Source organism: Narcine bancroftii, chromosome 1 (assembly GCF_036971445.1).
Source record: "Narcine bancroftii isolate sNarBan1 chromosome 1, sNarBan1.hap1, whole genome shotgun sequence".
NCBI classification, from domain to species: Eukaryota; Metazoa; Chordata; class Chondrichthyes; order Torpediniformes; family Narcinidae; genus Narcine; species Narcine bancroftii.
This window is the reverse complement of record NC_091469.1, coordinates 274209570-274237341: the sequence shown is the minus strand read 5'-3', so window position 1 is coordinate 274237341 and position 27772 is coordinate 274209570. Positions and strand designations below refer to the sequence as shown.

The 27772-nt window shown below is 39.9% G+C and overlaps 1 protein-coding gene across 2 annotated transcripts in view; it reads left to right on the top strand.

Moving 5' to 3' along the window:
- The first annotated feature begins 393 nt into the window (after positions 1–393).
- The window catches only part of nat10 (N-acetyltransferase 10), a 72209-nt gene continuing 44830 nt past the window's right edge, over positions 394–27772 (top strand). Inside the window, exons 1-15 of one of the 2 annotated variants that reach the window (XM_069899451.1) lie at positions 394–502; positions 1489–1622; positions 6234–6325; positions 9125–9296; positions 10300–10422; positions 11815–11876; positions 13819–13933; positions 15529–15636; positions 18975–19108; positions 20528–20621; positions 20852–20950; positions 21059–21195; positions 21645–21769; positions 22508–22658; positions 27480–27576. In XM_069899451.1, the coding sequence (XP_069755552.1) occupies positions 1515–1622; positions 6234–6325; positions 9125–9296; positions 10300–10422; positions 11815–11876; positions 13819–13933; positions 15529–15636; positions 18975–19108; positions 20528–20621; positions 20852–20950; positions 21059–21195; positions 21645–21769; positions 22508–22658; positions 27480–27576 (1617 nt within the window). In that variant the 5' untranslated portion in view covers positions 394–502; positions 1489–1514. Of the gene's footprint in view, positions 503–1484; positions 1623–6233; positions 6326–9124; positions 9297–10299; positions 10423–11814; positions 11877–13818; positions 13934–15528; positions 15637–18974; positions 19109–20527; positions 20622–20851; positions 20951–21058; positions 21196–21644; positions 21770–22507; positions 22659–27479; positions 27577–27772 lie in introns of both variants that reach the window. The other variant, XM_069899445.1, reaches the window with a different exon arrangement.

Here is a 27772-nt window from a genome sequence, read left to right as displayed (position 1 = left end):
GCATTCTCTCGCATCCCGGTTCCTGGTACCCGCCCCCCACCCCCCTTCAGCCAGTCTGCAACCTAGGGCGAGCCCCTTGACGCTGTCACGTTTTACCTTTGCTCCGGCAGGGCCGCTGTTTCATTCCTCCCACCCTGTCCTCTTCATTACCGCTTCTATGCTAACTTTCCTCTGTCTTGGTGGCGTTTCAGCCCTACGTCCATCACTCTCTCCTTCCCAGTGATGCTGCTCGACCTGCTGACTTCCTGCCGGACGTGCTGGAAGCCCGCGGAGATCCTGCGGTGGATGGGAGTTGGCTGGCAGGTCACCCAATAGGTGGCGTAGGTCTGGGAGCGCTCGCGTGCCATTGGCCAAGAGTCCGCCAATCAGCAAGTGCGGAGGAAGCCGCCGTCCCCCGACTCCTGCCACCGGAAGGAGACCGCGGTTCGGAGTCTCGGCGCCTGCATCACGCGGCCGTTTCAGCGACGGGTTCCCGCAGGAGGAGGTCCCAGTTCCAGCGTAGGTGGGTGGCGTGTTCCTCCCAGGGTAGGCAGCCGGAGAGCATGAGCTCGGGGGAGCTGGATCCATGTGGGTAGCGGTCCCTCCGCCCCGTGTGTGCCCGGAGGGGGAAGGTCACCCGGGGGTGGGGATGTCGTTATCACGGCTCCCCGGGCACTGGTCAAGGAGAGGGGGGGGGGGGGATACAAGAGTGACGGCTCAGCGACTGGGGGGGGGGGTGTGGGTGGCTCCCCGTGCAGTGGGGGTACAGGGGTGACGGCTCCCCGGATGGGGGCGGGGGGTGTGTGCAAGAGTGACGGCTCCCCGGGCAGTGAGGGTGCAGGGTTGACGGCTCCCCGAGCAGTGGGTGTGCAGAGATGACGGCTCCCCAACCGGGGGGGGGGGGGGGGGGGGGGGGGGGAGGAGGTGTGAAGAGGTGGTGGCTCTCGGGGCATTGGGAGTAAATGATCAGGTACGGTGGATTGAACATCATTCATATCTGAAGCTTCTCAATATCTGTGCATGGGACCTCATGGCAGCAGGCTTGAGATCAGCCCATGCTCTTCATATTGACCACTAAACCTGACGGTTAATTTTTACCACCTCTGCAATCTTCTTGAATTACTTTTGTTACTTAAATTTTATGCTTTCACTGTCTCTGATCCTTTAATTGTTACTTCATAACTAAGCCATCTTTCACCCTTTACTCTGTTTTAGTTCCCTTGAAGCAGTCCCTGAATCATTACTTTGATTAATCTTGTTATCACCCGTTCCAGTGTCAGATTTTGGCCATGAAGCACCCTGAGGCAATTTGGTATATTGAAGCGCATATATTAATATGTATTTTCATTGTTTTGGGAGAGCAATTGGGTATCTCTTGTGACCTGAGTCAAAAGTTGATAATTTCCCCACGATCTATGTTATTTTATTTGTATTTCAGTGGAAATTGTAACTCTTCTCGTCTGTTAATTTACAATTCTTTCCAAAACTTTATATTTTTTTTAAAGGCAGAGTTGGTTCAAACCCAATCATTCAGAATGTTCAGGAAGAAACTAGATAATCGTATCCGGGTACAAATTGAAAATGGTGTGGTTCAGCGGGAACGGACAATGTTCGTCATTGTGGGTGATCGCAGTAGAGATCAGGTATGGGGTTAAAAATACAATGATGTATAGATACCTTTGGATTTGAAGTTACTTTATTCAGGAGATGAACCAATAGATTACATTAAAATTCTCATTGTCAGCAGAAGTGGATGGTTAACCAGCTAATCGGAATTATAGAAAAATGCAGTACAGAAATGGGCCTGTTTGGTCCCTCTCATCCTTGCTGACTGATAATATATCTAAATTAGTTCCATTTGCCTGTATGAAATGTGTTTTCCATGATGCCTTTCCTATCTAAGTACCTGTATGAACATCTTTCTAATTCTTATTGTATCTGCCTCATCTTTTGGCAGTTCATTCTAGACATTCATCACTTGGTATGTGGGGGAAAAAAAAAATTCTCCTGAATTTACTCTAGAAGATGATTCTATAACCATCCCCATTATCAAGTTAGGTTCAGAAAATAAGTCTAAAAGACTTAGCTGTAGCTTTCACACGCACCCAGAATGTCATTATCAAGTAAGGTTCAGAAAAAAAGTAAGGCTCAGAAAATAAGTCTAAAAGACTTAGCTGTAGCTTTCATGTGCACCCAGAATGTCAAATGGATCATTCATCTCGGCTTCCTCCTGAGATCTCATTACCAGCCAGTTTTCAATTTGTTCTCTCAAGTCTTTGCGAAATGGCTGGGAATGCTGGACACAACAAAAGCTATGGGACACAGTCACATCTGGATTGTAATAATTGTAGTCCAGAGGTGGTCATTCCCCCAGCCATGTTGTTCCACCACATTTGCAATTTATGGATGGCATTGTGGTAAATGTGGAAAATTGAACTACCTTACTTGCTAAGCATTGTTGAATTGGTCTAATTTTAATTTCGCCTAATGGGAGAGTCGTGTTTATTGAAGGTCAGTCATTCTAGCCCAACAGTATTGCTGCTGGATATTCTTATGGTTGTCGCCTTGGCCTATCTTGGCTAGTCTCTTCCATCAATCACTTTCCTCCCATCGTAAGTTCTGAAGTAGAGCAATTTACTGATGTCTTCACAATGTTCAACTGCACTTTCAGCTTCTCAACAAATGAATCAGTCTGTCCTTGCATGCTGATTGGTTTAACATCTGTGTCATAACTGTTAGGTGATCAATATATCCAACAAGAAATACCCTAATCATTCAATGGTATTATTTGCTGTGTCCAACTAAAAGTGTTCTGGGCATCACTGTTGACCAGAAACTCAATTGGGTCAGCTACCTAAATGTTACACGTGCAAGTAAGTCAAATGTTGAATATATTATGAAAGTGAGTTTATTGTCATAGACATAAGTGCAATGTACACATGAACCAAAATGCTAACTTACTGTAGCCAAACAAGTACTTTTAGGGGAATAAAACAGCTCCAATAGTATACAATAAATTACTGTACAGAAAGAAATAATGTAAAAGGTAGATAATAATTATTCACACTTATAGTAGCGCAAGAAAAAAAAAACAGTGGAATTTCAATAGTGCAGGCAGATATTTTTGTGGTACTGGAGCAGTTTATGATTAGGGTGGTACGGGGAGGTTCAAGAACCTAATAATGATTATGGGTTGGGGATCTATTCTACAACGTAGAGATGCTGGATTTTGGGCTTCTGTACCTTATTCCTGAAGGAAGCAGTGAGAAGAGGTTGTGACCAGGGTGAAGGGGGTCCTTTATGAAGCTGACTGTCTTCTTATGGCATTGCCTCACGTGGGTGTCGTCAATGGAATGTAGAAGGCTGTGGTTGATTTAGCTATGCTTGGTACTTTCTACATGACAACTATTTGCCACCTTGCTATGCTGGTCCAAACCCTCCCAAGTAGCACTACCAAATCTTTCTGCAAGGATTTTGGGATCTCTCCAGCTTAGATGAGAGCTGTCTTTGTACAGATCCCACCTGCCCTGGAAGAGAGACTAATGAAAATCTTTCCTTCTGCACCAGTTCCACAGCCATGCATTGAACTGAATTATCTTCCAATTTCTTGCCTCGCTAGTACATGGCATAGGGAGTGAAGTTGCAGCCCCAGGTTTTGCTTTTTAACTTTCTGCCTAACTCCCTTAGTTCTCTTTGCAGGACCTCATCTCTGTTCTTGTTTCCACTATTAGCACCCACCCCCCCTCCCTTCAACTGTTCATGCTTAACATTCAGAATTTCCTGTGCCATTCTTAAATCTGACATCAGGGAGGCAACACCCTATGCTGCAGTCTCACTCACGGCCACACAAATGCCTATCTGTGTCTCTGACTAAAGAATCTTCTATCGCTATTGGTCACTTCCTCCTTGACCTACCCTGTGGTGCCACTGATCTGAATGCTGCTTTCATTTTTCCTCAAGAGCCTATTCCCCCTAATCGTATCTATAGTGATGTGCTGTACATATTTGAGAGGAAAGAATCCACAGGACTACTTGTCTGTACCACCTGGTTGTCATTCATCTGTCTGAATGGCCAAGTGGCTTACTGCAGGTCTCATTTCTGATGCTCTTATGAACTGTTGATGTGATCATCTCCTAGAAGGTTCCATCCATGACACTCTCTTCTGCATATCTGCTGCTCAGGGAGTCCAATTGAAGCACCATCCGATCCATATAATCCAAGGAGCTGCAGCTGGACACATTTTCTGCAGTCACTAGGGGCATCTCCCACATCTCACAGGAGGAGCCCATCTCTCCACTAAATGCCATTACTGCCCTTTTTAGCAACAAGTAAAATTGAGAAAAGGAAAATCTTTCTGCTGCTTTCCCTCCTCACCAAAGCCCACTTACTGAAAATTAAAGGTCAACAATAGTAAGAAAGGAGATTAATGATCTGTGATCCTGGCATACTGAAGAAGCCTTTATTTGTACATTTTCAAATGAAATCTTTTTCCTATGAACCAGGAGACGAGGCTCTCACTGCACATCCAAATTTATTAATTTCTCACTTTTTCTCTTTTACTGAAAGATCCTGAAAGCTTGATCAAACATCTGCTCTATTTCAGTCTTTGATTGAGACTTTGTTTCATCTTCCATTTTGTTTTCAGATTTTTGATTTTTTTTCTAATGTTAAATATTTTTCATGTGCTTTTTTTTGATGGCTGGCCAAAATAGCTTGGACGCATTTTTTAATCTCCATCCTTTCAGGAAATTATTTTACAGGTACTCTCTGACATGAGACCTATGTGGCATGCGTCCATCTGTACATACGACCAAAATAATTTTTAAAATAACATAACATAATAACATAACAATTTACAGCACGGAAACAGGCCATTAGGCCCTTCTAGTCCGCACCGAACCAAACACCCCTCTCTAGTCCCACCTCCCTGCACAATGCCCATAACCCTCCATCTTCTTCTCATCCATATACCTGTCCAACCTTTTCTTAAATAATACAATTGACTCCGCCGCCACTATTTCTCCCGGAAGCTCATTCCACACGTCTACCACTCTCTGAGTAAAGAAGTTCCCCCTCATGTTACCTCTAAACCTCTGCCCCTTAATTCTTAACTCATGTCCTCTTGTTTTAATCTTTCCTCCTCTTAACGGAAATAGTTTATCCACATCCACTCTGTCTATCCCTTTCATAATCTTAAATACTTCTATCAAATTCCCTCTCAACCTTCTACGCTCCAAAGAATAAAGACCTAATCTGTCCAATCTCTCCCTATACTCTAGATGCTTAAACCCAGGTAACATTCTGGTAAACCTTCTCTGCACTCTCTCCACTCTGTTTATATCCTTCCTATAATTAGGCGACCAGAACTGCACACAGAACTCCAAATTAGGCCGCACCAACGTCTTATACAGTCTCAACATCACCTCCCAACTCCTATATTCCATGCAATGATTTATAAAGGCCAGCATACTAAAAGCCGCCTTCACCACCCTATTCACGTGAGTTTCTACCTTCAGGGAACGATATAAAATTTACATAGATTATGCTGTATTTGACACACTATAACAGGGATACAGGGCATGTAAGAGCCAAAATGTGCATACTTACCTTGTTAGACTGTGCGCATGCACAAGTCTTCAGTTTGCACATGCGTGGTTCACGCATTGGAGTTTGGTTGGGGCAGGCAAGAGTTAAAGGTGCAAATTCAATATTGTAGGGTCCTGAACACTCGCGCATGCGCCAACCAAATTCCAAATTCACAAACCCTCCGCTCATGCTCCAACCAAAGACTCGCTCATGTGCACAGGAATCAAGATGGCCGCACCCAGCCTAAGGATCCCAGGATGCCAACTAACAAGGTAAGTAAAGGTAGATGATGAAAATTTAGATTAAAGTTCATTTGATGAAAATTTTAATGAGAAAGGTTGTTTTAAGGCTTACTTACTCGACATGCACAGGCAAAATGCCAACTTGCGTCCATTTCAAGATATGACCGATTCTTCGGTCCCCATTTTGGTTGTAAGTCGGAGACTACCTGTATTGCATCTAAGGATTTTTTTTCTTTCATCTCCTCCTTTGGAGGATAGAAATTAATTACCTTAAGAATAGTTTACCTTCCTTATGGGAGGAAAATGCAATGTTAATCTATGGAAATTGACTTTTTGAGGATTGCTAATGAAGGTTTACTTAACTAATAACTAATAAAAGAAAGGCAAATAGTGTACAATTTTATTTTGTCTTATTATCACCCTAGGTGGTTATACTTCATCATATGCTCTCTAAAGCCCTAGTGAAGGCCAGGCCATCTGTGTTATGGTGTTACAAGAAGGAGCTTGGCTTTAGCAGGTAACATTTACATGCAAAAGAAAAAGATTTAGATATTGAAATTTTGAATGATTGTATATGCCAATGTATAGCAAGACTCATATATAGGACAACTCGGAATTTCCTTCTAAAATGTAGGATTTGACCAATACCATTTGCATAAGATGAACCCCAAATGTGCATTTACCATTGACAAGTGGAGGCTGTGAAAAGCAAATCACAATATTTTAAATACCAAATTACCCTGTAAAGGTTTTCATTTTATTGGTATATTTTAAAATAAACCACTGTCAGCTCCTGTAACAGGTCATTTAAGGTCTTTACAGAGCTGATGGCAGTCAGACTGGGCAGATGGACCCCGTGGAGGAGCACTGAGACTTTGTTCGTAACTATCAGGGCGGGCGCAAGATTGGGTAGGAGCTGGCAGGAAGATAGCAGCGGTGTTGAGACTTCGCTGTCAAGGTTCGGATTTTAGACCCGGCATATAAGACAACCCTCTTTTAAGGTGACATTTTTAAGATTTGGATCATCCTAAACTCTGGCATATACAATATGTTTTATAGAACATTGACAATTTAAGCCTGAAAATACTCTTTAACTCCCTATTTCCTTCCTGCCACATGTGATTAACCAGTATATTATTAGGCTGACATTTACTAAAGCAAAATAATCTGATAAACTGAATGTTAAACTTTTTATAACTGTCTTCCAAACTTGTGCTGTCCATTTGAAAGTACAATAAAGTCTCCATGTGGATGGGGATTGCTAGATGCTGGATAAGTGAATTTGCCAGTTGCTTGAGACTATGTGTTGTGTGATTGGTAAACTGCTTGCTAGGAGTGCCAATTTTAAACTTTTGTATTTTTTAACCTATTTATTTTCTGCCATTTTTTTTTCTTTGCCAGTTGCTTGAATTCTGGATGACACGGATTTTATTGTATAACTATCAAAATTCTATTCTTGCTTCCAAAATCAGTACAGGTTTCATGCTTTAACTGTTTAAAAAATGTACGCAATCAATGTATTGTGTCTAAGTATGGGAAGAATGTTTGGCTTTAAAATTTACACTGCTTTTTAATGCATTGACCAAATTAATGCTGAAAGTCTACACAACCTGAGTGCTTATCCCAATTACCCTGCTGCATGTAATTGAATATTATGTTTCTAAACTGCTATTTACTGAAGAGTAAAGACATGATAATATGACTGTGAAAATGATCAAAACTGTCTTTCAAAATATAGTACTTTGAGAATATTGCCATCAAAACTGAGGAAAAACCTTAAACATCCTTGTATTGGATCAGAAGAATTCTATGTTACCTATGCTACCTGTCAGCAAAAGGAAAGCAATAAATCAAATTGTTGATTTATCTGGGTTTTATTTTAAAGTCCAGTTTTGCTTTTTTTTGCTCTTGAACAAAAACAATGTAATAAACAACCCAGTGTTGACATGTGCATGAAGTGTTATGTAATGGATGCAATAGTAATTCACCAAGACAATGGTATCTTAAAACAATAATTTTTATTAATAACTTAATAATATAGCATCTTACTAAAATTTAAACTTAACCTCAGCTATGCGTATATGTGTGTGGATCACCCAAACCATTACAACTTGGTCACAATTCTGAAAAGTCAATTTTAAAGTTCAGTCTTAGATATCATGTGTTGAACTCAAAATCTTTAAACTGATGTTCAGAAGTAATTATGTAGTAGGAGAGACAGAGACATCAGACTTCTCAAAACTCACAAATTCTTGTTGACTTGCTTCCATAGAGATGTTTCTTCATATGAATGATTTGTCACAATTCCCCCTTTCTTGCATAAAGGGTATGGAACATGACTTTTCGATGCGATGTTTCCACAGACCTAAGGTTAAATGAAATGACCCTTAAAATGATCACGATCCAAATGCAAGCAAGATCTTTGCTTTCTTTACCCAGATATGGGTCAGTCAAAAGAGACCATTACAATGGCATCACCAGATTTCTCTCCTTTGACCAGCAGAAGTGACCATCTCACCAGAAAGTCACCTAAATTCTCTTCCTCCAGATGACTTTCTGATGAATTAAAAATGCTTTCTTCAAGTGTCTGAATCACTTGACTGCTTGAGCAATACATGTTTTTAGGTTTCATTTTCCCAAAACCCTCTCATCTGGCTGTTTGTTTGAACAGATGTTTCTTAGAGCAAACATTCCATTGTCAGTCTTTTCAGTTGAGAACAATAACCTTGGGTTTTATGGTCTTCTTTAAGTGCCTTTGTGTCTGCTAGAAAAGGTTTGTTACCTATGTGTGTGCACTTTTCCCTGTTCCACACCACCCCCCCCCCCCCCACAGTAACTTTACTAAAATATATTAAAAAACATGCCTGTAACAATAAGAATTAACGTGGTTAGTTCACAGTTTGATGCAGTGATCTTAAATTGCCAAAGGAATAAAATTTGTCATATGCTTCATTTTCAAAAACGCAAAGCTGCTGCCATTTTTACCCTCGAGGACTATTGCACACCTACCTGAAAGCACAGCCAAAGAGTATTATGTCATACAAAATACTGTGCTTGTATATTTAACGTGCTCTTTGGCTTAAGCTAGTAAGACCTAAGGGATCAGATATCATTAAAAAAAATAAAATGTGAAATATGTACAATATGTACAGTATATCTGCACTGGTGGAAAGGCGATAAATACTAAATTGCACGACTTCCAAGCTTCTCTAGATGATCATGCTAGTATTTTACAAGTAGGTATTGCTGATAGTCAGCAGGTTATTACAGGAAGTGTTGCTAATGTGTAAATACTGTATCCCTGATTGTCCTTCAGTCACAGGAAGAAGCGAATGAGGCAGTTGCAGAAAAAGATTAAAAGCGGAACACTTGACCTCAAGCAAGATGATCCATTTGAGCTTTTTATAGCAGCAACGAACATTCGGTACTGCTATTACAATGAGACGCATAAGATCTTGGGCAACACATATGGAATGTGTGTTTTGCAGGTGTGAATGTTATTTTTTTTATTCATTATTGTTTGTTTTGGAAAGGGCCACTTATTATCACTGCCATTGAAATAAGAGCAATTTTGTAATGCGTCAGTGCTGTATGGATGATAACAATGTTGACATAAACCATTGACTTGCTCTGATTTCTAGGCTAATTTAAAAAAAAATTTCAATCTTCAGCACGGTAACAGACCATCTCGGCCCATGCCGCCCAATTTAGTCCATATTAACCTATACCCCCCAGTACGTTTCGAAAGGTGGGAGGAAACCGGAGCCTCCAGGGAAAACCCATGAAGACACAGGAAGAGTGTACAAACTCCTTACAGCATAGGATTCGAAGCCCGGTCCCAATCACTAGTACTGTAAAGGCATTACGCCAACCGTGCCGCTCTCTTGTATTCAACAGCACTGAGTTAAAAAGAATAATGTTGTTCGTATTCAGTGCTACCTGATGGAATTAGTGTGTAAGTATATATGTCAGCTGACCCCATTGTCAGGTTTGCTGTAATGCTTTGCCTTGCCCACTAAGAATAATGAAAACCTAACATTTTGAGGCTTGTATGTGAATATTGACCTATGAGGTGTTCATGGTATTCGATGCCTATACTTCATTGTTCCCCAGGAAGAAATGGGGACAGTTAAAAACTGGATAATAGGATATGGGGAGGTTTTAAGACTGGCTGTCAAAAGCCAAACTTACTCACTTTTGAAGGGCAAACCAATAGAGAATTGAATGTTTTGAATAGATGCAACTTATAAAATGGCTTTGCTATGAATTGATTTGATAATAGTGTTCATAACATGTTGAACATTTGAAATAACATAATGAAATATTTAATAGACGGAGGTCGTGGATCTGCAGTAAAATAGCAGCAATCTTTATAGCAGCTTTTAATGAAGATTCTTTTCATTGTTTATTATAACTGTACAACTGTTCAAAATTCTCTTCACAATTATGTTATGAAAAGAAACCTTGCTTTTTTTATTTTTTATCTTGCAGGACTTTGAGGCCCTGACACCAAACCTTTTGGCAAGGACAGTTGAGACAGTGGAAGGGGGAGGACTTGTTGTGATCCTACTGAGAACTGTCAACTCCTTGAAACAGCTATATACAATGACAATGGTGTGTACTGTGTTTGGCAGACTACAGTGCTCAAGCATTCTTTAGATCATTGCTAAGCAAGCAAAGCATGCAATTTTGAAAAGTAGAGACCTGTACAGTTGCTAGCTACTAACAGCTGAAAGTTGCTGATTTGATATCCCAGCAGGTGGCATGCAGGATATGTTGGCCTTGGAGGTGTTACAGCACTGGTTCAGTAAACATGATACTGGAGCTAAAGGATGGGCCACACTGCCTCTTGAGGTTGAAATTTCTTGAATATATAATGTTTGATATTTTAATAAGGCAGGAAGAGAGGAACAATTTTCTATGGGACAGGACAGAGTAAATGGACTTAAATTCAGAATTAGAGCTGAATGATTATGCTATGATGTCAGAAAAGCCTTTCTGAAAAACTAAAATTTCACCCCCTCTTAAAAAAAATGACAAGGGCTGGGGGGAAAAAATGGAGGCACTGCTAGAACTTGCTGTAACGGCAGCGCTGCAACTGCTGCGAGCCCAGGAGAGTGGGGAGCAGAGACACAACGCTGCTCTGTAGGGTTAAAACACCCGGTCCTAAGTTGTTCTTTTAAAGTAATAATCACACTAATTAGCGACAGCGTGCACCAAGAAGGGCCACTTATTAGGTGATGATACCACAAATTATCAGCGCGGAAGAGGAGTTGAGCGAGGGTCGCGTCGGATCCTGTTTGGCATCAAACTCCATCTTTGATGAGTAAATGTCATCTATGGAAAAAAAAGTGCTGTGTTTTGGAGATTGCCGGTGTTTGGAATCCCAGATAAAAGGTTAAGCACCTGAAGTGAGAGGCAGAATATTGAAGGATATAGAAAATAGTTTGTGTAGGATAAGAGCTGAGAAGAATATCTGACTTTTTCATTGAGTCAAGAACTTTTTGCATTCTTTTACAACCATTTTGTCAGTTTGAAACTTTACAAAAGCAGAGAATTTTTCATGTGTTGTGCTGTTGAATGTGGAGGTACCTTTGGCACTATTAATACTAACAAATTTTTCAGACTATGGAATTCTTTTTGAAAATAACACTTCCTGAATGAATCATGTTTTATTGGAATGCATTTTAAACACTTCTGCCTTCTTAAATAGATGTTAATCATAAATGTACTGAGCAGGTGTTTCAGTTTGAACATAAATTAGTTGTGAAATTAAAAATTGAGTTAATCCTACATGCATTCTTGAATCCAGAGCAATTTTGTTTGCATGATTTTATCATGATCTTGTCAGAAATTTTAACTGATCTCAGGGTCTTCTTTAAATTATTGGTTCATTCTAACACATTTTTAAAAATTGATTTTGAAGTCAGTGGGATAGGATCATTATTGGCTTTAGTCTGAACTTTTTTTATTAATTGATTTTTTTTTTCTTTTAATTTCCTCAAGGATGTCCATGCACGTTTCAGAACAGAATCACATCAAGATGTGGTTGGAAGATTCAATGAAAGGTAATTATTTTTTTTCTCAGATGCTTTTAAACCATATTGTTCTGAAATAGTCTTGTTTAGGTGCTAGTGCAAGGGAAAATATAAATGTTATTGATAACATTACATCTTTATTGTTAGATACATGATCAATATCCCTTAACATAAGCAGGTACATGGAGTTGGAATCACAGGTTGAGTGTTGGAGTGTGCTTGAAGACTCCTTTTCTGGTGCTGGTCTGGAAGAGATGGAAGGTGAAGTGGGATGATAAAATTTGTGCTGGAGTTAATGTAATTATTAAGGATGACAAAGGTTTTTGGAAATGCATTTGAAGACCTTAAATGTATTTATTGTTTGATTATTTCATTGCAGTCAAGAGAGTCAGTATGTTGAATTTGGTTCTGAAGAGGACTTTAATCTTTTGGTTTGGATTATTTGAAGTTTATGGATTTAATGGATACTAGGTGGCATCTGTGAAATCAATCCCTGATCTTAGGACTGTGTGAATCTTTGGGGAATAATGAAGTGGTAGGAAAATGTATACAAACTTCTGAGCTATATGCGATGCAGCCCCGTGCCCCCTTCTGCCATCTATATAATTCTAATGACTTTGTAATGTAATGTTGATATTTCCTGAAAGGTACGAAATTCTTAATTTTGATAAAAAGGACAATTCCTGGCCCTTGAATTCTTATTCATGTACAGTTTGCATTACCTAGCGCTTTGTTAATAAGTAAATTAGGAAGTCACCATTGATCAGAAACTCAATTGAACCAGCCATGTGCATACCATGATTACAAAAAAATCTTGGCCTGAATATCCTGTAGCCTGAGCCATGCCACCTGATAGCCCAAAGTCTGTTTTTAGGAGTTTCATGAAATACTCTCCTCTTCATTGGAGTTGTTTAGCTTTGCACTCAAAAGGCTTGACAAACCAGGACAAAGTTTATTATTTGTTTGGCACTTTATCCAACACCCTGGTCATTAATTCCTTTTTCTACTGTTAGAATGCAACTAAGATGGTTACAAGTTGCAATATGTTTTCATTTACCCAGTTTGGGTCACTCCAACAGCCTTATGAACCTGTGCAAGTTGCAGGCATGTGGGAATGCATCAGCTTCCGATTCCCCTTTAATATAGGAGCGTATTTAAAAACACTTCAAATCAGTATTGGTAGACAAATGCCACTGAACCAAAGTCAATTTTAAAAGGCTTGCTCAAAAGGATGAGATTTAAAGAGGAGCAGTGATTGTGAATCAACAAGTTAAGATCAGATTGTGTATCCAAGTTGGATAAGTCTTAGCAATTACTGATGGTCTTGGTGGGGGGGGTGGGAGGAGAATGGGGAAATTGGCAGACATCACCATAATCAGTAGAGAGTTTAAGAGGATTGTCAGATTGGAATGGAGCTACCAAAGTGATTCGAGGTGAGATTGCAGGGATAGAGTTTTAAAATGTGAGTTCAGGAGATATCATCTCAGATAGAAGTGGTGATTGATCAGGACCTGACGGTATCTATATAATAAAGGTTTAGTTGAGCTGCAGTGGGAGACCAGTTAAGAAAATTAAATTGAAGATGATATGTGAGATTTCAGCAGTGGTGGAGGCAGGTGTGGCCAGGATATAGAGTTAGACAAGTAATCAACATTTTAATCATTACAGAGATTAGTTCAGTTCAGTCTCAGTACAAAGGGATGCTAAAGTTGTGACCAGCTTGGTTAACCAGTGGCTCAGTTGGGGGATAAATTTAATGGTGAAGAATTGGGATACAGAGATCCTGAAGATGATGACTTAAGAGAATCAGAATGAGTCGAATTAATATTTAGCCAATTAAGCACAAAATGTCTATCTCTTAAGATAAGTGGGCACTTGGCAAGGGTAGAAAGGATGACAAGATGTTCAACTTTAAATCACTTTTTGGTCTGTAAATGTCCCAAATTTTGTTATGTTCATTCTGTTTCATCAGATTCATCCTTTCACTAGCATCTTGCAAGAATTGCATTGTGATAAATGATCATCTGGATATCTTGCCAATTTCCAGTCACATTCTCAACATCAAGTCTGTCCCACCCAAATCTACGGTATGTTTTGCAGATCCAGCTGTGGAATTTGGGGTTTTACTGTTTATTTACACTGTTGAAATAACCTTCAATTGATAAAGTCAGTAACATTTTCATCTTTACTGAAAACTTAGCATCCTATTATATCATGGAAAAAGTATTTACAATTACTTGTGCATAAAGTTTTACCCTGATGTATTTAGACCATAATATTCTTCCACCAGTCTGTTTTAAGTAATCAGTAATTCTGGCTATCCATCCCATAGGATGATGATACTTTCTTTCAGTCAGTTTGTGGGGTTTGCTATGTGCTTCTTGGAATGGCTATATAGGCTGATCCTTGACAGGCACTGTGAGGATACCCCACTCCTCAAACAGGAACAGCATGTATATGAATGGAATTTAGTTGAGTAGGATGGGGTTGCGCGGGTCCAGACCCATCCTTTCGACATATCCCTCCCAGATCCAGCAGGATGGTAAGGTCCAAGACGGCTGGGGAAGTTCTGTTTCAGTGAATGGACAGACCAAGCTTCAATGCAAAGGATGCCCTTTCCGAGCTTCACGTCACCTGTTTGTTGGATGGCTGTTGATCCTACGAGAGGGTTCATCTGCCCGTTGACCGGTCTTGTTTTTCATCCTGCAGGGTGTCTCGCCACCTCTGCACCAGGCAAGCCTGGTGGGGGAGATGATTTAGTCGCCGACCACCCAACCATGTGACAGGTAGTACTGGGTTGCATGGTACAAGTAGCACTCAGACGAGTGACCTGACCCAGAATCAGTAATTTTCCCAATTGCTCCAGAACCCCTCTAATTGTAGAACCTTGGACCCTTAAAAGTCAAACTTGCACTTTGATTGCCCCATATCATGAAATCGCTTTCCTTCTGATTTGAAGGCCTGCCCCATTATTTATGGAACCTCCATCTCTCACTATTACCTTCTAGATATTCTCAAATCCAATGAGCATTCCAATGTCTTGGTTTTTTTTTCCCCCCTGCAATACCAATTGGCATAAACTCCTGTCTCTATGATTGAAAGAAGAAAGTGGTTCAGGAAAAATTGTTGAGCAGTTAAAGTTATTGATTAATTGTGTGTAAATGTGATTACCGTTTATGCTGGTGAAAAAGATGACCCCCCCACCCCCCCCCCCCCGAATTTCCACCTAAGGTGTAGGTTTTGAGCTGTACTCACGGTCTTACTGCCTCAATAGTCCTTTACCAACCATTCCACTGACCAGTGGAGTGATGCAAAATATGCTAAAAGCAAATTACCCAGTGAAGGTTTAAATTTTATTAGCATATTTTATTAGAATATTTTAAAATAAACCATCATCAGCTCCTTTAACAAGCCATTTGAAGTTTGTACTGAGCTGCCAGCAGTCAGACTGGGCGGATGGAACCCACGGAGCAGCACTGGGACTTCACTGTTAAGGTTTAGATTTTATACATGGCACAGGGAACTTTGGTGTTAAGATTCGGATTTTGTACTTGGCATATAAGACAACCCTGGTTTTGGGGTGACATTTTTGAGATTCAAATACTGTCTTATATGTTGCCATGTACAGTAAACCTTTTCAACAAGAATTTTTATCTATTAATGCATTTTCATAATTTTTAAGGATGAAAATTTAACGCCTGGAGAGATTGAATTGAGAGAAATTAAAGAGTCACTACGTGATACACAACCAGTAGGAGTTCTTGTTGATGGCTGCAAAACACTGGATCAGGTAAGAAGCCTTATTAGATGGATTCTGTACAATAACAGAACATTGTGACTAAACATCAGGGCGGCACGGTTGGTGTAGCGGTTAGAGCAATGCCTTTACAGCGCCAGCGATTGGGATAGGGGTTCAAATCTTACAATGTCTGTAAGGAGTTTGTATGTTCTCCCCATGTTTGCTTTCCTCTCACCTTTAGAAACTTGACGAGGGTGTAGGTTAATTGGGTGTAGATTGGACAGCACAGACTAGAAGGCCGAAATGGCTTGTTACTGTGCTGAATGTCTAAATTAAAAAAAAATTAAATTATAAAAACGACTATTTTTAACTCACTCGTGGAATACGAGGAAGGGCAGCATTTATTGCCCTATTTTTTCAAAAGTAGTGATGAGCTGCCTTTTCTGGGCAATTGTTGCTGTTGCTCGTACTGATTTAGTGAGGAGTTCCAGAATCTGAAGGTGGTGACAATGAAGGATCTGTAATACACTTACAGGAGGATGTTATTTGACTTTATAGAAGATTTGGCAGTGGTGGAACGAGCGAACGACCTGTATGCTAATTATAATTTTACTCCTGCTTCTATCTCCCAACCAAGATCATGTGATAAAATATGCATTGTGCACTTCCATGAAAGGCAAGCAAAATGAAAATTGCAGGACATATGAAATATTCACCAAATCAAGCAGCATCTGTGGAGAGAAAAACAGTTAAAGTTTCAAGTCAATGACCTTTTATCAGAACTGGAAAAAAATATAGATATCTAACATACTACGTTACAGAGCAGACAGGAGGAGAACATCTGCATTGTGTGGAGACCACAAGGAACTGAATGAAGGAGAGAAACTGCCTTGTTAAGTGCAGCAGATCTTTGTGGGAGATGAGATGAATGGAGCAGGTAGAGAGAGAGAGAGAGAACTAAATGCTGGAACTGAAAAGCAAACTAGACAAGTAAAACATTGTGAAATCCTGGAGAAACTCAGCTGGACTTTTCATCTTCCATAGGAGACAAAGTTATATTGCTGTCACTTTGGGCCTGAGACCTTCTTCACCTTGAAGAGGGTCTCATGCCCGAAACATCAGCAATGTATCTTTGTCTCCTATGGGCGCTGAAAAGACAGGCTGAGTTCCCCCACCATTTTGGTGTGTTTTTACAACAATCACAGCATCTGCAGATTTTCGTGTTTCATTAAGTAAAATATTGCAAATGCTGAAATCCGAAGTGGAAAACAATCCTGTTGATACTCGCATCAAGTGGCTTTCGTGGAGAGAAAAACTGTATGATTAAACTGTCCTTGATAGCAACAGAGATGCAGATGATCTGAAATTGTTGAATTCATTGAGGTCCTGAGATGGTAATATGCCTGAACAGAGATGACTGCTGCCCTTTAAGCTTAGGTTAAGTCTCACTGGAGCAGCCTGTGAGCTCGAAGATCAAGGTTACAATGGGAAATATGAGGAATCATTAAAGTCAGAATTAAAGTTCACCTGCGATTTACAAGCCTTCTCCACTCATATTCGTCTCTTGTATTGTTTACTCTCCATGTCTCCACACTATTGCAGATATTTCCTTTTGTTCTTTCCACCAATCTACCTCCTTTGCTTTCTAATTTTTCTCAGTTATGATTTAATTCTTTTAGAGATACAGATGGTAACAGGCCCTTCTGACCCATGAGCCCCACCTATGTGACCAATTAAATCACTAACACTGTACATCCTTGGAATGTTGGAATCATCCCCTCAAAAATGATCAGCAAACTCCAAGACCTGGGACTCAACACTGCATTGTGTAATTAATTTCCTCACCTCCAGACCACAATCAGAGACGATTGGTAAGCACATCTCGGCAATCTCCATCCATAACCAGAGCACTACTGGGCTGTGTTCTTAGCCCCTTGGTCTTCTCACTTTGCACCAGTGTCTGTGTGGCTCCGTACGAGAGCAACACCATCTACAAGCTTGCTGATAATACTGCAGTAATGGTCTGTGTAAAAAGGGGTGTTGAGTCATCATACAGGAGGGAAATTGAAAACTTGGCTGAATGGTGCACCAACAACCTTCCATTCAATGTCACCAAAACTAAGGAGCTATTTGTTGACCAGGAAGGGAAAGCCAGAGGTGTACAATCCAGTGATCACTGGGGGATCTGAGGTGGAGAGAGTGAACAAATTTAAGTTCTTGGGAGTCACTATCTTGGAGGATCTTTCCTGGACCCAACACACAAACAACCTCATGAAGAAAGCACATCAGTGCCTCTACTTCTTCAGCAGTTTGTGGAAGTTAGGCATAACATTGGAAATCCTAGCAAATTTCTACAAATGTGTGGTGGAAAGTATCCTGACCAGCTGCATCACAGTCTGGTATGGAGACATCAAAGCCCCTGAGTGAAAAGCTCTACAGAAGGGGTATTGGACGCAGCCCAGTACATCATGGATAAAACCTTCCTCACCATCAAGAACATCTGCAGGGAACTCTGCCATCGAAGAACTGCAGCAGTCATCAAGGATCCACACCGCTCTGCTCTTTCTCATTGCTTCCATCATGAAAGAGGTCTCGGTGCCACACGACTCACATCACCAGGTTCAGGAACATCTGCTACCCCTTCACCATCAGACTCCTCAACAACAAACTCAGTCAGGGACCCATTTATAGATTCTTGCACTTTACTGATTTTTAAAAAATCTCTGTATTGCAGTCAGTTTTGTTTAGACATAGAGCTCGATAACAAGCCTGTGCCACCCATTTGCACCAAATTACCTACAACCTGCAGTTACGTTTTGAACGGTGGGGAGAAAACCGGAATTCCACGCAGACACGGGGAAAACTCCTTAAAGACACTGTGGGATTTGAAGCATGGTCCTGATCGCTGCCGCTGTAACAATGTTGCACTAACCGTTATGCCAACTATGCCACCCCAAAGTTTGTTACATTTTATTTGTTTACATTGTCATTTTTCTAATGTACTGCCTATGTGATAATTCTGCTTCGCCAGTAGGGAAAAGAATCTCAGAGTTGTATGTGAGGTCACTCTAACAATAAATCTGAAACTGGAGCACCTGGAGGGATCCCAGGTTGGCACAGGGAGAAAGTACGAGCTCTTTACAGACTGCGCTGGACTCGAACCCGGGACACTGGCACTGCAATGGTGCTGTGCTCACTATGCTGCCTGGGTTTTCAACCTAAAACATTCATTGTTTTATAAATGGCTGAGCTGCTAAGTGCTTGTACCTTCTATTTATTCCTCAGTAACTATTTGTGCTATTTTATGTGACATTATGGGGCAATTACTGGAATATCTTTTGTACTGCCTTCTCTTCAAGCAGATCAATGTAATGTTTTGTCCTTGTTAGGTCAAGGCGGTACTGAAATTCATTGAAGCCATATCAGAGAAAACGCTGAGAAGCACAGTCGCTTTAACTGCTGCCAGAGGTCGTGGTAAATCTGCTGCATTGGGATTGTCTATTGCAGGAGCAATAGCATTTGGGTAGGTGTTAGATCTACTAAATATTCCTATGCTGTGGTTTTTTTTGTACCTTTTACTACTCATTACCTCGTGCATGAAAAGTAAGAAAGTGTCTTTGGTTCTTTGATTATTCAGGAATCTGATGGTAGTGGGAAAGAAGCTGTCCTTGTGCTGTTGAGTACTCATCTTTAGGCTCCTATACCTTTTTCCCGATGGTAGCAGAAGAAGAGGGTGTGGCCTGGGTGGTGGGGGTCTTTGAGGATAGAGGCTGCTTTTTTAAGACACCGCCTTGTATAGATGTCCTCAATGGAGTGAAGTCAGGTGCCTGGGTAAACAAGGCCAAGTAAACAACCCTCTGGAGTTTATTCTTGTCCTGAGAGTTGGCACCTCCATACCAGGCAGTGATACAACCAGCCAGAATGTTCTCCAAGGTACACCTGTAGAAGTTTTCGAGGCTTCAGTGACATTCTGAATCTCCTCAAACACTTCACAAAGTATAATTGCTGGTGAGCCTTCTTCGTAACTACATCAACATAGAAGCTTCAGGATAGATCCTTGGAGATGTCGACACCCAAGAATTTGAAGTTCTTGACCCTCTCCACTATTGAGCCCTTGATGAGGACTGGGTCATGTTCCCCTGACTTCCTCCTGAAGTCTACAATCATCTCCTTGTTTGTGCTAACCTTGAGCACAAGATTGTTGGCATGACACCACTCAATGAGCTGATCTCTCTCCCACCTGTTCGCTTCCTCATTGCTGTTTATGATTCTGCCAACAATTGTGGTGTCATTGGCAAATTTGTAGATAGCACTGGTATTGTGCCGGGCCGCACAGTCATGGGTGTATAATGAGTAGAGCAGTGGGCTGAGCACGCATCCTTGAGGTGCGCCTGTGTTGATAATCATTTGGAGACGTTGTTTCCAATTCGTATTAACTGTGAGCTTCTGATGAGGAAGTCAAGGATCCAGTTGCACAGGAGGGTGCAGAGGCCTAGAGTTTGTAGCTTTTTGACCAGCACTGAGGGAATAACGGTGTTGAAGGCTGTAGTCGAAGAAGAGCAGCCATATGTCTGAATTGGTGTTTTTTTTAATATAAGTTTTTATTTTTCACACTATGAACCATACTGACCAAAATACACACAGACATTTCCCTCTTGAATATACACAGTGTCATTTTCTCCCCTTTTCCCCCTCCCTTCTCTCCCTCCCTCACTCCCCCCCTCCCCACTCACTCTTGAGGTGATCCAGAGCTGAGTGGAGAGCCAGTAAAAATTCATGTGTTACGCACTTGCTTATTCAATCTTAAAGTAAAAATATAGTGTTCTAATGTTATTTAATTATTTACAAGGTCTGATAAAATTGCATTTAGACTTTAAGTTAATATATGTTGATAGCTTTTGAAAATAATTGTGGCTCATAGAAATACTTGCTCTGTTTTTAGATATTCCAATATTTTTGTCACCTCACCAAGTCCAGACAACTTGATCACCCTCTTTGAATTTGTTTTTAAAGGATTTGATGCATTACATTATCAGGTAAGAGAGTAACTCAACCTTAGTTGTGATGGGCTATTGTTTTCTTTCAAATGAGCAAGAATATTCAAAAAGGCTATAAATTTATAAAATTCCAGATGATGTACAGTGGATTGGCTATTAAACCTGTTATAATTGACCAATTTTTAAACTCACATTTTGTTACTTGAAGAAAAAAAATTAAGTCTTTAATGGTTTTCATCAGCGTTTGTACAATTACTTTCTCATTTCAGGAACATTTGGACTACGAAATAATTCAATCCTTAAATCCAGAGTTCAACAAAGCTGTGGTTCGAGTTAATATCTATAAGGAACACAGGCAGACGATACAGGTGCAAATAGAACTTTACTGATTTCCCTCCTCCTGATCTGTAACATGATAACGTATGCTGATTAATGGTGCATCCACGTGATATGAATTTCTATTTTCCTGTTGCCAGTACATTCATCCGGCAGATGCAATTAAACTTGGTCAGGCTGAGCTTGTAGTTATTGATGAAGCAGCTGCAATCCCACTGCCATTGGTGAAAAAACTGCTGGGACCTTATCTTGTGTTTATGGCCTCCACAGTAAATGGGTATGTGACTGGATCATCACTTAAAGCCATTTTATAGCAGTGTTCTGCAAAATGATTTTTGGAAATCAACTTAATTTAAAGAAACATTAATTTAAAGAAAAGTGATTGAAGAAGAATGTGCTGTGACTATTTCTATGCATCATTGTGATAAAAACATGCAGATGGAAATTTATTTGATACTAAATACCTGCTAATGTAAAAAATTAAAATGTGGTAATTATCATGCATATTCCAGTTTTAAGATTTTTTAATAAGGTTAACTAAGATAAATAATATGTGAAATGATTTTGGATTTTAAAAATGCATAAACATTGTCGAAAGATTTAACGTTTTAGTTGATGGTTCCAATAGAGAGGATGGCCTGAAGTAATGATGGCTGCAATATTATGTCGTGTGCATTGAATTTGAAGTTCCCACCTTTTTCCTGAACTGGAATCATCTATTTTCAGGTATGAAGGGACAGGACGTTCACTCTCTTTAAAGCTGATTCAACAATTGCGGCAGCAAAATGAACAGACCAAGGTCACTGTTACTGCAGAGAATAAAACTATTTCTACTGCCAAACTCAGTTCGGGTATTAATATTTTTTCTCGTACTATATAGCCTGTGTGATTCTATTTGGTAACAAATTAAGTAAACATCCATGAAAAAAAATATGCAAGTCCATTGCAAAAAGAGTTTTTTTTATATAATATATCATTTACTGGTCCTCCTTTTAGAATTGATGTTCAATTTAGGTGTTGGGAGACATAAAGTAAAATAAAGTGTCCCTTTTGCCAATTTCATTAATGCCAGGGCACATCCAATGTGTTATCCCAATGTCTGCTTATCATAAAAGGTGATAATGATGGTGGCATAATTTGGGTAAAGATTTATATTTTTTAAATCACTTTTGAACTTCGCAGCACAAAAGGAAGTATATTGTTTCTATGCCTGCAAGAAATAAGGTTCTCGGCTTAATCTCATTTTGTGGTCCCTGACCCTTTATGTCATTGCACTTCATGGATTTTAAAGTGACTGTTATTTCTGTCTCAGCATCCCTTCAGGCAATGTGTTCCAGCCCTGAAACTATGCTGAGTAGAAATGAAATCTCCACTTCATGCAATTCTTTTGGAAAATTACTTCATTTATTGATCTTTCTGTTAAGAGGGTCATTTCCAATAATTTTATTTAGATCACTCATAATTTTGTGCTAATTAAGCTCATTACTGCTTGTTAGTGACCACTTCTCTGTTCCAAAGGAAGTAATCCTGCATTGCAGTTTGTTAGTCCGAACTAGTATTTAATCACTAACATCTCTATTTATTGGCAGTGCGGTCTCTCCACGAGGTTTCTTTACATGAGGCAATTCGTTATGCCCCTGGAGATCCTGTGGAGAAGTGGCTGAATGATCTGCTGTGCTTGGACTGCCTGAATGTCTCCCGAATCATCTCAGGCTGCCCACTTCCAGAGACGTGTGATCTGTATCCACCAGATAATTTTAGTTTATCTCAAATAATTTCATAGCTATAAATGCTGAAGAGTATGGTTGGTTAGAATAACCAGAATAATCATCAAATATGGACTCTTCACTGTAATTGACTAAGACATTGACTATTTCTGTTCCATTTCTTGTACTTTGCCCTTACTTCTTCTTTTCTACTCTAAGAGTTCCCCTTGTCCCTTGCTTTTCACCAAAATTTACATTAACCAGATCACCCTACTGCTCCATCAAAATGCCATCTCTACACCCATCTTCCATAACTGTTTCAGTATTGCATTGGAGCCATTCTTTCAAGAAGCCAATTCTTCCATCCCACTCTTTCGCATTCAGCTTCCTTTACAACTGCAGCATTTCATTCCCTCTTCTGATTGTATACCAAGTGAAGCAACTATTTCGTTGTTCTATCTCTAGTTATTGTAGTCAATATAACAGTGTGGGCTTCACCATATTGGGTGGACCAAATGTACATTGGATGCTGATTTAGTGTAATACTTCTGTCTGAAAGCAGAACCCCAAACATCCAGTTGCCCCTCAGCTCATTTCTCCGTTTCATTCACTTCAACTTCTCTGCATTGGCATCCATCAGCTTTCTGGACTCATAATTAAGATTTTTAGTTACTTTGTATTTATGGCATTATTATTTCAGATTACCTGCACTCACTTGTATTTCTCTGGCAATTTCAGGGTTATTTTGCATTTACACCTCCAACATGACTGATTTTTTTTTTCCTTATTATAGTTATCTTTGCTTCATTCATCTCTATTGTTTTCTGCCTTATCATAACTGATCTTTTTTTTGTTTTTTCCTTCTCCTCTCCACTTACACTGCCTCTCGACATTTACGTTATCTGTAACTATTTACAATTCTGATGAAAGGTTATCAATCTAAAACATTAACTCTGTTTCTCTCTCTACAGAGATTGGCTGATTTGCTGAATATTTTAAAAATGTGTGAGATGAAGGGCACTAGGCCCACATTGTCTGTGTTGGTTCAAAAGAAGCCAGCTTGGTTAATTCCACCTAATACTTGCTCAATAGGTCTACTCCACTAGTCTTCACACATTCAAATGCTTTTTAATTACTCACGAGAGTTTCTCTGTCTTCTACCCTTTCATCAATGAATTCCAGATCTCTGCCAGCACTAGATTTTTTTCCCCCTTATCTCTGTTCAAATCCCTCTATCAATTTCTGGAAATCTATACTCTTATTTTTGACACCGATTGTTAAGGGCAATGGATCCTTCTTGTTTTCTCTGTTTTGGTCCCTGTACTTGCATTCACCTCAATTATATCTCCCCTCAACCTTTCTATTCCAAAAAAGAACCCGTTATAATTTATTAACGTCCTTGGTGCTACAATTTTCCAATCCTGACAGCATTCACCCTGTCTTATAAAACAAATAGTTCTTGAAATGTTTTGACTAGATCTGTATGCTCTCGAGCTGTGGTCTAGCTAGTGGTTATATAGGTGTAACTTCCCTGCTTGTAGATTTTATGCCTCAGCTAACCACCTTATTGATCTATCCTACCTATAAGGATCATCGGAAGGCTATGCAGTTACTTTGTTCCTCTGCCCCACTCAGTATTTTCCTATTTGTTGTTTTATTTCCCATGATTTTCTTTTGTTTTCTTTTTAGATTTCATTCATATCATCTTTCTCTGTATTCTTTCTTAGATTTAAAAAAAATAATTTTAAGAATATTTGTTTAAGCTATCCACTTTGAGTAACAGTTATCTGGCATGGTACATGTTAATCTTTGTGAGGAGTCTGAGTAAATGACCCCTGCCACTTTGCTGTGCAATATATGGTTTCTCAATCCTTCCATATCTCCAAATTTTGATTTAGAAAAGACAGGAATGTTCAAATATATTTAAAAATGATATACATGTCCCAACCCTGGCCTATTTTTGAATCTGGTGCAGGAATGCTGGTCACAGGGCATCTTGGTTATTGTAGCAGTTAGCACAACGCTGTTCCAGTGACAGCAACCCAGGTTTGAATCCAGTGCTGTCTGGAAGGGGTTTGTACATTCTCGCCATGTCTGCGTGGGTTTACTCCGGGCCCTCTAGTTTCCTCCCACATTTCAAAAGATGTACTGGGTTTGTAGGTTAATTGGTCACATGGGTGTATTTGGGTAGCATGTCAGAAGGGCACCTTAAAACATGCAGTATCTCTAAATTTAAAAAAAATTGAAACAAATACTGGTACCAAATCCTAACTTGGACCAAGAAGTTAGTTTTGCAAAGATTTACAGTTTTATAATTTATGCCTGAGTACTGCTTAAATTATTTTAGGAATTCTTTACTCATGTAAGTGGTGTGAGAAACACTTTAAGCTGGGTCATCTCAATGAAAATTGAGAAACTGAAATTTCTTTTTAATTTCAAAGGAATAAGAAGGGATTTGGGGAGTATTGAGTGGGACAGGATATTTTTAGGTGAGGGTGTAAATGAGAAATGGAGGATATTCAAAAAAGAAATTTTGAGGGTACAGAGTAGTTATGTCCCAGTGAGGATCAAAGGAAAGGCTGGAAGTCATAGGGAGGCTTGGTTTTCGAGGAATATTGGAAATTTGGTTAGGAGAAAAAGGGAGGTGTACAAGAGGTATAAAGAACAGAGAGCTGACAATTTGAAGGAGGACTATAAGGAGTGTAGAAGGAATCTTAAGAAAGAAATTAGAAAGGCCAAAAAAAGGCACGAAGAGGCTTTGGCAGACTGAGTAAAAATAAATCTGAAGGGTTTCTATAAGTACATTAAAAGTAAAAGATTAGTGAGGGATAAAATTGGACCCCTTGTAGATAGTGAGGGTAGGCTGAGTGAGAAGTCAGAGGAAATGGGGGAAATTTTGAATGATTTCTTTGCCTCGGTATTCACTAGGGAAAAAAATATTGAACCAGTTGAGGTAAAGAAAAATAGTGGGGAGGTAATGAAACATATAAGGATAACCGAGGAGGTAGTGATGGCTGTGTTGAAAAACATAAAGGTGGATAAATCTCCGGGACCGGACAAAATATTCCCAAGGACACTCAGGGAGGCTAGTGGACAGATAGTGGGGCCATTAACAGAGACATTTAGGATGTCACTGGCCACGGGGGTAGTGCCAAAGGATTGGAGGGTGGCGCATGTGGTTCCGCTGTTTAAGAAAGGGTCTAAATGTAAACCTGGGAATAAAAGGCCCGTGAGTCTGACGTCTGTGGTGGGCAAGTTGATGGAAAATGTTCTGAGGGATGATATTTACAATTATTTGGAGGTACAGGGATTGCTAGGGAGTAATCAGCATGGTTTTGTCAGGGGAAGATCATGCTTGACAAACCTGATTGAGTTTTTCAAGGGGGTTACAAAAAAGGTTGATGAAGGGAAAACTGTGGATGTTGTCTATTTTTGACAAAGTTCCCCACAGGAGGTTAGGAAAAAAGGTGGAAGCATTTGGTATAAATGAGGAGGTAGTGAAATGGATTCAGCAATGGTTGGATGGGAGGTGTCAGAGAGTTGTGGTAGAAAATTGTTTGTCCAATTGGAGGCCGGTGACTAGTGGAGTTCCTCAGGGATCCGTCCTGGGTCCACTATTGTTTGTTATATATATTAACAATCTGGAAGTAGGGGTGGAGAATTGGATAAGCAAGTTTCCGGATGATACAAAGATTGGTGGTGTTGTCGACAGTGAGGAAGATTACCGTAGATTAAAAGGTGACTTAGGAAGGCTGGAGGTGTGGGCTGAGAAATGGCTGATGGAATTTAATACAGATAAGTGTGAGGTGTTACATTTTGGAAAGGCAAATCTAAATAGGTCATGTGCATTAAATGGTAGGTTATTGAGATGTGCAGAGCAACAAAGGGATTTAGGAGTTATGGTAATACCCTCAATGCTGATGCTGAGGTAGATGGTGTGGTGAAGAAGGCATTTGGAATGTTGGCCTTCATAAATCGGAGTATTGAATTCAAGAGTAGGGAGGTTATGATGAAATTGTACAAGGCATTGGTGAGGCCAAATTTGGAGTACTGTGTACAGTTTTGGTTATCAAATTATAGGAAAAATATAAACAAAATAGAGAGAGTGCAGAGAAGTTTCACGAGAATGTTGACACGATTTCAAGGTTTGAGTTACAGGGAAAGGTTGTGCAGACTGGAGCTTTTTTCTCTGGAGCGTAGAAGATTGAGAGGGGACTTGATAGAGGTGTTTAAGATTTTAAAAGGGACAGACAGAGTAAACGTGGATAGGCTTTTTCAATTAAGAGTTGGGGAGATTCAAACTAGAGGGCATGGTTTAAGATTGAAGGGGGAAAATTATAAGGGGAACATGAGGGGAAATTTCTTTACGCAAAGGGTGGTAGGGATGTGGAATGAGCTTCCGACAGATGTCGAGGCGGGATCATTGGTTACATTTAAGGAAAGACTAGATAGTTACATGGATAGGAGAGGACTGGAGGGGTATGGACCGGGTGCTGGTCAGTGGGACTAGGAGGGTGGGGATTTGTTACGGCATGGACTAGTAGGGCCAAACTGGCCTGTTCTGTGCTGTAAGTGGTTATATGGTTATATTGCACCTCCTTTTCTCTTCATCCACTTGAGTGAACACTTTAGATTGGACAAGCAGAATGTACAAGTAAAACCAATATTGCTGTTAATTTATGCACTGAAATTGCATTGAGTGACAAGTCTTGTCAAGACTTTTGGCTTTACTGGCCACCTTTGTATATGAACACTAAGAATTTGATATTTGGACAGTCACTGTGACAGACTTTTACTGTGAATAAGACGAGTATTTCGATCATATTGTTTTTTTTTGCCTTAACTTGTAGTTAAGCTATTATGTGAACAGAGACACACTTTTCTGTTACCACAAGGCATCTGAAGCCTTCCTACAGCGATTGATGTCTCTCTTTGTGGCATCCCATTATAAGGTAAAATACTAATTTACAACCCGATTTTTAACAACTTCTAATTGCTTCTACTTTTCCTGAATATGGGTACGCTTTTAAACTATTTTAAGTGGATGCAAATTTGTGTTTTGTTTGTAATTAGGATTTTCAAATTTCTTGAATAGTCCATTTTTAAAACATTCCAGGGAGGATAAGAATGATTCTTTGGAAATTACTT